Source organism: Accipiter gentilis, chromosome 4 (assembly GCF_929443795.1).
Source record: "Accipiter gentilis chromosome 4, bAccGen1.1, whole genome shotgun sequence".
Taxonomy (NCBI): Eukaryota; Metazoa; Chordata; class Aves; order Accipitriformes; family Accipitridae; genus Astur; species Astur gentilis.
Genome location: NC_064883.1, coordinates 28,077,831 through 28,087,697, shown reverse-complemented (window position 1 = coordinate 28,087,697; position 9,867 = coordinate 28,077,831). Strand labels below are relative to the sequence as shown.

General features: G+C 68.7%; 1 protein-coding gene across 1 annotated transcript; it reads right to left on the bottom strand.

Annotated features, from left to right (window-relative positions):
• Nucleotides 1-7,296: 7,296 nt before the first annotated feature.
• Nucleotides 7,297-8,236, bottom strand: PTF1A (pancreas associated transcription factor 1a). The gene is made up of 2 exons (XM_049798221.1): nt 7,612-8,236; nt 7,297-7,499 (listed from the first exon to the last, which is right to left on the bottom strand). The coding sequence occupies exons 1-2, from the start codon at nt 8,234-8,236 to the stop codon at nt 7,297-7,299; spliced, it is 828 nt and encodes a 275-aa protein (XP_049654178.1).
• Nucleotides 8,237-9,867: the final 1,631 nt, after the last annotated feature.

Genomic DNA, 9,867 nt, shown 5'->3' with positions numbered 1-9,867 from the left:
CCCAACATTTTTGCAAGGTAAATAAAAGTTGGCTGAATAAAAAATATCAATCATCACAGAGCGAGGGAGAGCGGGAGCGGTAGAAGGGCGAAGTGTTTGTTTAACCAGACTCCCCTTGGAAAACTTTTGCTGAACGCGGCGTAAAACCCACCCCGGAGCGTTTTGCACACTTGATTTCAAGCCGGAGACCGCGCCTGTGCCCGGCGGCAGGAGCTCCGCGCCCCGGCCCGGCCCGGCCCGGCCCGGCCCCGCGCCCGCCCCGCGGGGCCCGGTGCTCCGGCACTCCGCGCCCCCCCCCCCCCCGAGCAGCACCGCGCAGCGCCCCGTCCCCTCGGGCCGCCCCCCGGCCTCCGCAGGCCCCCGCACAATCGCCTGGCAAAGCCCAAGGAGAGAAGGGGAAAGGGGGGAGGTAAAAATACAACGCCGGGGAGGGCCCCCCCGCCCCGAGAGCCCCGCGCCCCGAGAGCCCCGCGCCCGGCCTTGTTCGGCATCAACCGGCGGCGGCCACACGGCCACCGGCATCTTCAACTTGACCTTGGCGAGGGCTCCGCGCCTTCGCCTCATCTGTCACCCGCGCCCGGTGACAGTGATGCATTTCGCGGCATTGTCGGGCTAGGGCACGGGGAGAGCCGTCGGGGAAGGGACGGGACGGGACGGGACGGGCTGGCGGCGGAGCGGGCGCCGTGTCTCCGGGCGCTGGAGGGGAACAAAAGTCATAGCGAGACGACTGCGCGGCTAATTCCGTGAACGGCGCGTCCCGGTCCCCCCCGCGGGAAGGTCAGTGCCGCGGGCTGCGCTCCGCCGAGGGGGGGCCGCAGGGCTCCGCGCAGCCCTCGGCCCCGCCGACCGCCCCGTCGGGGCGCGCCCGGCGCCGCTTCCCATGCCGGCGGGCGCGCCCGCTCCTGGCAGGTCCCGAGGGCTCCGTTGCTTTCCCCCTTTTCCGAAAACTCTACCGGCCCGAGGCCACCGGCGGCGAGCAGGCACCGGCGGGGACGTCCGAGCCGCTCCGGGACCCGCAGGGGAGCTCCCCGCCAGCCCCGTCTCGCCCCGGGCCCTTCTGCGGCGAGATGCAGCTTCCCGAGGCCTCGCCCAGGTGGGGGCCGGCGCCGTCGGGGATGCCCGTCCCGCCCCGGGGGCGTCCCCGCCCGCCATCCGCGGAGGATCCGTCCGCGCCGGGGCCGGACGGCAGGTCTCGCCCGGGGCATCGCCCTCCCCGGGGCCGGCGCGCGGGAGGCCGGGGGGGCGAGGGGCCGCCCCTAACCGGCCGGGGGCTGCGGCGCACGGCGGTGGCTGGGCAGCCGTCGGGGTGGGGGGGAAGGGCCGGCGGCGACACTTCCCAGAAGGGAAAGCCGCCTCCGCCCGCCTGCCAGGCCGGTGCGGAGCTCCGCCGCCGAGGGGTCCCCTCCACCCGGCCGTCTCATCGCGCCGGCGGCGGCAGCGGGCTCGGGGCCCCGTCGGGGCGCGGGGCGGTGGCGGCGGCGTACGCCCGCCCGTGCGACCCCCCTGCGCGCTGCCTCTGCCCGGGGCGCGGGGCGGCCTCCGCCCGGCGGGGCCGCGTGCTCGGGCGGCGCCGCCCCAACCGGGGACCCGGGGGCGGCGAGCGTCGGGGGGGGGGGGAGGGGGGGGAGCGGAGCGGCGGCGGCCCGTCCGGGCCGGGCCGGGCAGAGGGTCCGGAGCCTCTCGCGGCGTCGGGGCTGCCCCGCGGGGCGCCCAGAGCGGGGCCGGCACGGCGGGACCGGGCCCCCGCTGCCCCTCTCCAAGACGCTCGGCGTTACAGGCTGCGCGGAGCCGGTGCCCGGGGAAGGCGGGGGCGGAGAGGGGTTCCGCGCCGGGCCGGGCCGGGGCGGCGGGCGGGCGCGCGGGGGCCGGGGCGGGCGGAGGGGGCGGGCGCTCCCGCGGGGGCCCCCCGGGGGCCGGCGCCCCGCCCGCGGCCGGAGAGCCGAGCGCTGCCGCCCCAGGGGCCGCCCGGGGGGGAGCCCCGCTCGTCTCGGCGGGGCCGCCGCCAGACGGGGCCCGGCGGCGCGGCGCGGCGGCTCCGCGCGGGGCCCCCCCTGGGGCCGCCCCCGGCGCGGCCGCCGCGCAGGGGCGGCGCCGCCCGCGGCCCCGGGGCCGCCCGGCAGCCGGGCCCCCTCTTGGAGACCTCCATGCGCAACGCGGGCCGGCGGGCGGGAGAGCCCCGCCGCCGCCGGCCGCCGCCGCCCGCCGGGGCCCCGACGGCGGCGGGGCGGCGGCGGGGGCGGCGGCCGGGAGCCGCCCCCGGCGCGGGGCCGCCCCGCCCGCCTCCTCCGGGCCGCGGCGGCGGCGCGGGGAGCGGCGGGGCGCACGCGCGCCCGCGCGGGGTCCGGCCCCGCGGCGAGGCGCGCGGCGGCGCGGGGCGCGGGGGCGGCGCGGGGCCCGGGCGCGCGCGGGCGCGGCTGCGGCGCGGGGGCGGGCGCGGGGGGGGGCGGGCGGCGGCGGGCGGCGGGGGCCCGGGGGGGGGGGCGGGGGCGTCCCCCCTCCGTGCCCGCCGGGGCGGCCCCCGGGCGAGGCGGCGGCGGCGGCGGCGGCGCGCTCGTCCCCGCCGGGCGGTCTCCGGCGAGGCCAGCGGCGGCCGGGCGCGCCTCGCCTGCAGCCGGGGCCATTCATCGCCCGCCCCTTTGTTCGCCCTGAGAGTAACGCCGTGAATTAAAAGAAATGACAATATTTCGGATCTGCTCGCCCGGCCAGGAGAAGGGCCCTTGAGCCTGGCAAAAATCAGGCGGATCATTCATCGTGCCACCCCGCACCTGTGGGCTTGGCATTGAAAACCCCGCGGACCTCTTCCTATTCAACTTAATTATTCCCCCAAGGCGCACAATGGTTGAAATGGAGCAGGTTGGAGTCTGTTTATTGGTCGTAAATGTTTTTCTGAAGATCTTCTGAATCTCATTGTTAGCTCGTTGTTTGAGGCTGCCCTCTTTCTTTCAGACGAGAGTAGCCTTGGACTTTTCAATTTTCAATCGTAACATCTGCTTAATCGTACGGATCAAAATATGGAGACACAAAACATATGTAATGGTTGATTTGTTAAATCCTGGTAATGAGTTATTAACAAGGGAAAACAATAGGGCAGGATGGTGAGAGCCTTATGGTAACGGAGTCACTTTATGTAACGCCTGACGTTTCCCTTCTTGATAAATGGAACTAAGGTCTGAGCGCCAGGTGATAGCAAGAAAATCAATGTCTTTAGGGGCCGGCACCGAGACTTTTTTTCTATGTGAAAAATTAGGAGACATAAAATTTAATTGGCTGATCAGGGGAAAGCAGTGGTCTTAAGTTTAATTGCCAGTAGGCTTAGCGAGGGAGACAAAACAAGATTTGGGCCTGTTTGTTTGCTTGCATCCCAGCGCCGAGTCCAAGTGTATCGTTGAAAATGTGTTTTATTATAACACATGTCATGCTTTACAGTTCCCATATTGTGTAAAGACAATAGTTAATGGTACATTAAAGACAAGCAAACCATGCCAACACGTCTTGGACACATTGTAAGGGCCTCTCTCTTTGCTCGCTTTAGGCAGCTGCAGTCCAGGACCCAGAAGCACAAAAAGAACAAGTTTGAAATACCAGGTGCATCCGAGAGAACCACGACAGGGATTGATATGTTATAGCCCAGGACATGAACCTAGCAATAAAGATATCATTGCGATTGTTTGCGGCTTCCACGCCATGTAAAGCCGGAGGCGCCGGAGCAGGCTGCTTTCTGGCAGCGGAGGCTCTGCCTCCCCGGGCTCCCCCGGCGCCCTCCGCCAAACCCGAGCACCTGTTGGCCAGACCCCGGCCCCGTCGTGGGAATCGCCTCCCGCCCACGCTTCCAGGTCTCGGCGGCGCGGGGTGTTGTGGAGTTATTTAGGACCATTCCCACCGGCTGCGGGATGCTTTGGAAAGCGGGAGGTTTACCAGGGGACACTCAACTGGTGTTTGTTCGACCTCGCAGCTGGTACTCGGTGCCAGCGAGAGATGCGTGAATGAAAGAGGGCTGAGATCCCGGGCCGGGGAGGCTGGGCGAGGGCGCTCGCCCGACTGCCGGCAGATGAGAGGCCCTGGGAACCGCGGCGGGACGGGTTCACAGTGCCCGCGGCAGCCCCTGCCTGCGCACAGCGCTGCCGAGGAGGCACGCACGCCTTCCCGGCCCCTCGCCGGCTCTGCAGGCGAGCCGACTGATGCCTCCAGTCTTTGGGGCTCGGCTGGGGGTCCTCTTGCGGTGGTTGGGTTTGGGCTTCGGTTGGCTTGGGGGTGGGGGCTGGCTTGGTTGGGGTTTTTTTCTTTGGAATGGGGGATTGTCCGCCTCGGGCAACTAAATTTTCTTTTCACCCGGAGCATCACGAGGGACGCGGGTCCCGGGCGGACAGCATCAGCCTGCGGACCCAGAGCCCGCGCCTCCCCCCTGGGAGCCTGCGGGAAGCGAGCCGTCTGCAAGTGCCTCTAACACTGTGTCACACACGGACGCCCTCCCGCCGCCCCCTCCCCCAAGCGGCGCTGGGGATTTCCCCCCCTTTTGTCCTCTCCTGCCCCACTTTACAGCCCCCAGCCCCCGCGGGGATGCCCGGTCCCGGGGCCCCGGCGGGCCTCCCCCGTCCCCCCGGGGCGCCGTCGGGGCAGTGCGGCCGCGGAGGGGCGGCCCCCGCGGGAGCCGGTGCGGGGTTCCGGGCCGCCGGCGGGGCCGCCGGGAGCGGGGCAGGGGTGCGGGGGAGGCGGGGGCCGCTGCCCGGGGAGCGTCGAAGGGGGAGGGGGGGGGGGGGGCGCAGCGCTGGAAGGTGCAGCCATCGCGGCGATCCCCCCGCTCACGGCTGCGGGGAGGAGCGGGGGCCGGCGGCCGGGAACCGGGGCTGCGCGGCTGTCAGTCACGCCTGCCCCACGCGGGTCCGCACCGCGCCGAGGCGTGTTCCCCACCGGCGAAACCCCCCGAAGCTGCCGCGAGAGCTGCGAGCCGGGCTTGCGGGAGCCGCCGGGTCCCGCCGGGTCCCGCCGGGTCCCTCCGGCCCGGGGGACCTGCACGGGCGCTTTCCTCCTGCCCTGTGCGGTGGGATTTTGTCGCAGGAGCGCGGCGCTGGGGTGAATGGATGATGAGTCGGTCAAAAGGAGCTGTCAGTCTCTTTGAAGATTGCGTTTAAAGGGACTTGCCAAGTCAAGACGGGAGAGTGACAAGATAGAGACCCTGGTGTTTTACATGCGAAGGCCGGCTCTTCCGCTTCATCTGCACCATACTAAAGGATGTGTTGAAGCATTGAATCACAAAAAAAGTGGCACGCCGAAGAAAAGGTGCCACATAACAATGATTGTAGTGTTTTAATTGTGGGGGACCGCATCACCAAAGCCAATTGAGACGGACGGGGCTATACACAGAAGGAAGCGGTACAACACTTCCATAACTTATAATTAAGCTGAAGTCCGACTAACATTTGACTTTCTAATGAGTGTAATGAGATTACATGCCTGATGGAAGCATTTGTGCAAAAGCGACTTTCTGTGTTTAATGAGGTCCTAATACAGGACAAGATCGAATTATGGGTCGGCTCTTTTTCTCGCTCAAAGAGCCCCGTTTAAGTTCAATGACACCGGTGCCGCCCGCCTCCCGCCCGCCGCCGGACGGGGCGAGGCTCGCAGCCGGGCAGTCCCGCCGGCAGCCGGGGCACGGACGAAAAATGAGCAAATAAATAAGCAAAGCCCCCCGCCCCGCCCTGGCCCGGCCTCGGCGTGTTTGTGTGGGTAAGTAGCTCCTCTAATTGCTATTGGAATAGATCCATGCCATCCGCGCTAGGGAACTAAATGTGTCTAACTAGGTTAATGCAATTAGCATGCATGCAACATATTGCTCCCACTTTGCGGCAGCTTTGAGAAAAAAAAAAAAAAAAAAAAGAGGGAGAGGGAGAGATGTACAGTATATGATGAGTAATAATTATACCTCGGCTCACCCGGGCCGTTCCCATCCGCCTGGGCACACCGCGCGGGGACAGCTCTGCTCCGGCCGTGGGCCGGGCCGGGCATCTGGGGCTCTCCCGGGGGCCGAGCCGTCGGGGCTGAGCCGCGGGTGCCACGGGAAAATCAGCACCTGCGGCGCCGGGCCGAGCCCCCCGCCCCAACCCCGGGCCGACCCCCCCCTCCGCCCCCTCCGGTAGCACTTGCAGCCCCCCCGGCCCGGCCGGCCCCTGCCGCCCCCTCCCCTCGCCCCCGGGCAGGTGCAGCCCAGCCGCCCCCCCGCCCCCCCCCCCCCCCCCAGCAGCCGGGCACGCTGAGCTGGGGCTACCAGAGCGACTCTGCCACCAGTTGCACGATGGCTTTGCCCCCGCTCCCCCCCCCCCCCAGCGGCATCCCCACGGCGAGGGGTGCGGGGGCTGTTTCCCAGGCACGGGCGATGCGCGGTCCGGGGAAGGCTGGGGGCAGCCGGCAGAGCCCCGACGCGCGGCCACGCACCCTCGGGGGCCAAGCCTGCCCGGCCCCCAGCCCGGTCCCCCCCTCCCCGGCACTTTTGGGAAGAGCTTTGTCCGGCTCCGGCTAGCGCGCCCATCCCCGTGGCGGCTGGGCCGGGGGTCCGGGGCAGCGGCGGGGGACACACACCCTTGCAAGGTTGATGTTTGGGGACTCGGGTCTTTCAGCTGGAAACCACAAGCAGAGCAGAGGCACTGAAAGGAGGAGACCTCCTAGAGATAGACAAAGACATCAGTTGGAAGCACTTCAGGAGAGGACGTCAAAAGGGGTGGAGAGAAGGGGAAAGTGTCCCCCCGCCCGTCCCCAGTGTCCGTCCCCCCCCCCCCGGCTGTATAAAAGCAGCCCGAGCCGGCGATGGGGCAGAGTGGGGCCGGCATCTGGGCGGAGGGTGCCGGCTGGGGCATGGTCCCGGCCCCGCAGGGTCCCGGGGCTCACCCCGCCGGCCCGGGGAGCGGGCCGGGCGTTTACTGCAGGGCTTCTTCGGGATGCGGCGGGGCTCTCGGCAGCCGCTTCCCACAAATAACACTGCTCCACAAGGTACGATCCGGGTTTATTATTAACAAACACAGCAAGAGTCCACGTGCGGCAATAAATTATTTTCACAGGTTCTGGCATTATTCCCCTCCCCCCACCCCACCCCCCAAAGGTGCTGGTGGAATAAACCTATTGCATATCTTAAAAAAATCAGGATAAATTATATAAATTATATATTCAAAACAAAGGTTTCTACCTCATTATCACTACTCCGTAATAAATAGATAAATAAAGTTGATTGCCCTTAGAGTGTGAATCTTAAATTACATTTACAATATAGGTCTCTACATACAGCATGTACAGGGCGGGGCGGGGGCCTCACGCCACGAAGTCGAAGGGGGGCTCGTTCTCGATGTCGTTGAGGGAGGGTTTGTTGTTCACCTTCCGCGGGTCCTCGGGGGTCCACACTTTGGCTGTCCGGATGATGTTTTGTTCCTTGAGTTGCTTTTCGTCAGTCCACGAGAGCGAGTGACCGGCCAGAGGGGGGAGTCCGTAGTCGGGGTCGCTCGGGGAGGGAGATCCTGGGGGACAGGGGGGAGAAAGGCAGGGGGTTACTGCTGGGGCCGGCATTCCTGCGGAGCGCGGAGCCGGGCCGGGCCGGGCCGGGCCGGGCCGGGGCGGGCCGCCACTTACTTGTGCCGCGGTGGCAGATGATGATTTTCTTGGGCTGGCTGGGGCTCTCGCTGCTGGCGTTGCGCAGCGGCAGGTCGGACTGCACCAGCTCGCTGAGGAAGTTGATGTAGCCGATGGCCAGGCGCAGCGTGTCCACCTTGGAGAGCCGCTTCTCGTAGGGCAGGGTGGGGATGTGCGAGCGCAGCCCCTCGAAGGCGTCGTTGATGGACTGCATCCGCCGCCGCTCCCGCACGTTGGCGGCCTGCCGGAGCTGCTGCAGCTCCGCCTCGGAGCGCACCCGCCGCCGCCGCTTGGCCGAGCCCAGCGCCTGGAGCCGCCCCCCGGGGGAGAGCAGCGCCGCGCCCGCCGCCCCGCAGCACTCGTAGGCGAAGCCGGGCGAGGCGGGCGACGGCGGGAAGGTGGCGGCCGGCGCCGGGCAGCGGTAGCCGCCCTCGGGGTCGCCGCCGTCGCGGTAGTACTCCTGCAGCTGCCGGCTGAGGAAGTCCACGTCCGGCTCCAGCAGCCCGTCGGCGGCCAGCGCGTCCCGCGGGGGCGGCTCGGGGAAGAAGTCCTCCTCGTCGAAGTAGGGGGGCGAGGAGAAGGAGTCCAGCCCCCCGGGAAAGTGCTCCAGCAGCACCGTCTCCATGCTGCGCCCGGCCCCGGCGGGGACGGGACGGGACGGGGCGGGACGGGGCGGGGGGGCAGCCCCGCCGGGACGCGCCTGCCGCCGCTCCCGCCGGCCCGCTCGCCGAGCCGAGCCGCCCCGGCGGCGGCGGGGCCCGCGCCCGGGCCCCCGCCCCTGCCCTGCCCTGCCCTTCCCTGCCCTGCCCTCCCCGCCCCTGGGTGGCCGGGAGGCCGGGCCGCTGCCGCCGCTCTCCGGGGAGGAGGCCGGAGCCGGCTGGCGCGGCGGGCCGGCACGCGAGGAGTCTTATAACGACATCCCCGGGCGCGTGCCGCTGACCGCCGCCGCCAGCCAATCAGCGCGCCCGAGGGGGTGGGGGGGTGGGCGGGTGGGGGGGGCCGCCCCCCCCTCCCCGTCGGGGGGGACACGGCGGCGCTCCCGCCGGCCGAGGGGCGGCGCCGCGGCGGGGACCGGGGCGGGGGGTTGTGGGGGGGGAGAAGCGGGCGGGCCCCGGCGGTGCCCCCCGCCCGGCCTCGCCCGGCCCCGCCGCCCAGGGACGGGCCCGGAGCCACGCGGAGCCGCCCAGACCGGCGCTCGCCGCACGTCGGGGCGAGCAGCCCCGGTCCTCCCCGCCACCTCTCCCCAGGAGCCGCTGACCGGAACGCGAGAGTTGGCAGCGAGCGGATTAGCCTCCCGCCGGACACCGGGGGGAGGGGTCGCCCCCGCGGATCTTCCCCCCCTCCCCCAGCACTTTTCTCCCTCCCCCGGGCCGCCAGCTCCCGCCGCCGGCAGAGGCCCCGTCGGAGCGGGCATCGGGCGGATCGATGGCGCGGGGTTTCTCGCGGCGTTTGAATTGAAGACAATTCTATCGTAACATCGAAATAAATCACGTCAGCTCCTTGCGCCCGGCCGTGCGTCTGTTCTGACCGCATCGGGCCCTGTTGCGTTTTTCCTTTTCCCACTCCCGTTGCCCTCTCAGGAGGAGTTCGTCTGGCGGAGGCTCTGTTAATAATTCCCTAAACTGACTCTCACTGATTACAGCCTTCAAAATTCTCACTGGGGTGAAATGGATTACCCGGCAGATTAGGGGAGGATTATCTCTGTCATTAGCGTTGCAATAGTTTGTCCGGCAGAGTCTGTCGAGGTTTATCGAAAGTGACTTTCTAGTGTGCCACCAGCACGGGCAGAGATCAAACCCCGAGTGGAAACGTACCCCGCTCTATCAGCAGAGCGAGACAGGGCCAGCTCCGGGAAAGTAATAAATGACTCGACTTCAAAGCCGCTGACAACGCCGTGATAACGGCGGGGAAACGCGTGACTCACGGGAGGGAACAAAGAGCTTTGCAAGAACCACTTCTTAGAAAGCCCTGCCTGCAGCCGGACCACGCGAAAAAAAAAACGAGAAGGGAAGGAGGAAACCTTCGCGCGAAGCCAGGAACGCGCCCACGCGTGGCCGGGGGACGGCTGCCACCGCCCCGGGACGGGGAGACGGACGGAGTCTCCCCGTCGAGGGGCGATGCGACGGCGAAGCGGCTCCCCGTTCACGTCCAGCCGGCGAGCGGGACCGGGGACCTCGGGGGGCGCGGGGGAGCTGGGACCAGGGGGGCGAGGCGGGGAGCGCGGGCCCGGGGAGCGCTCGCCGGCCGGGGTGGACG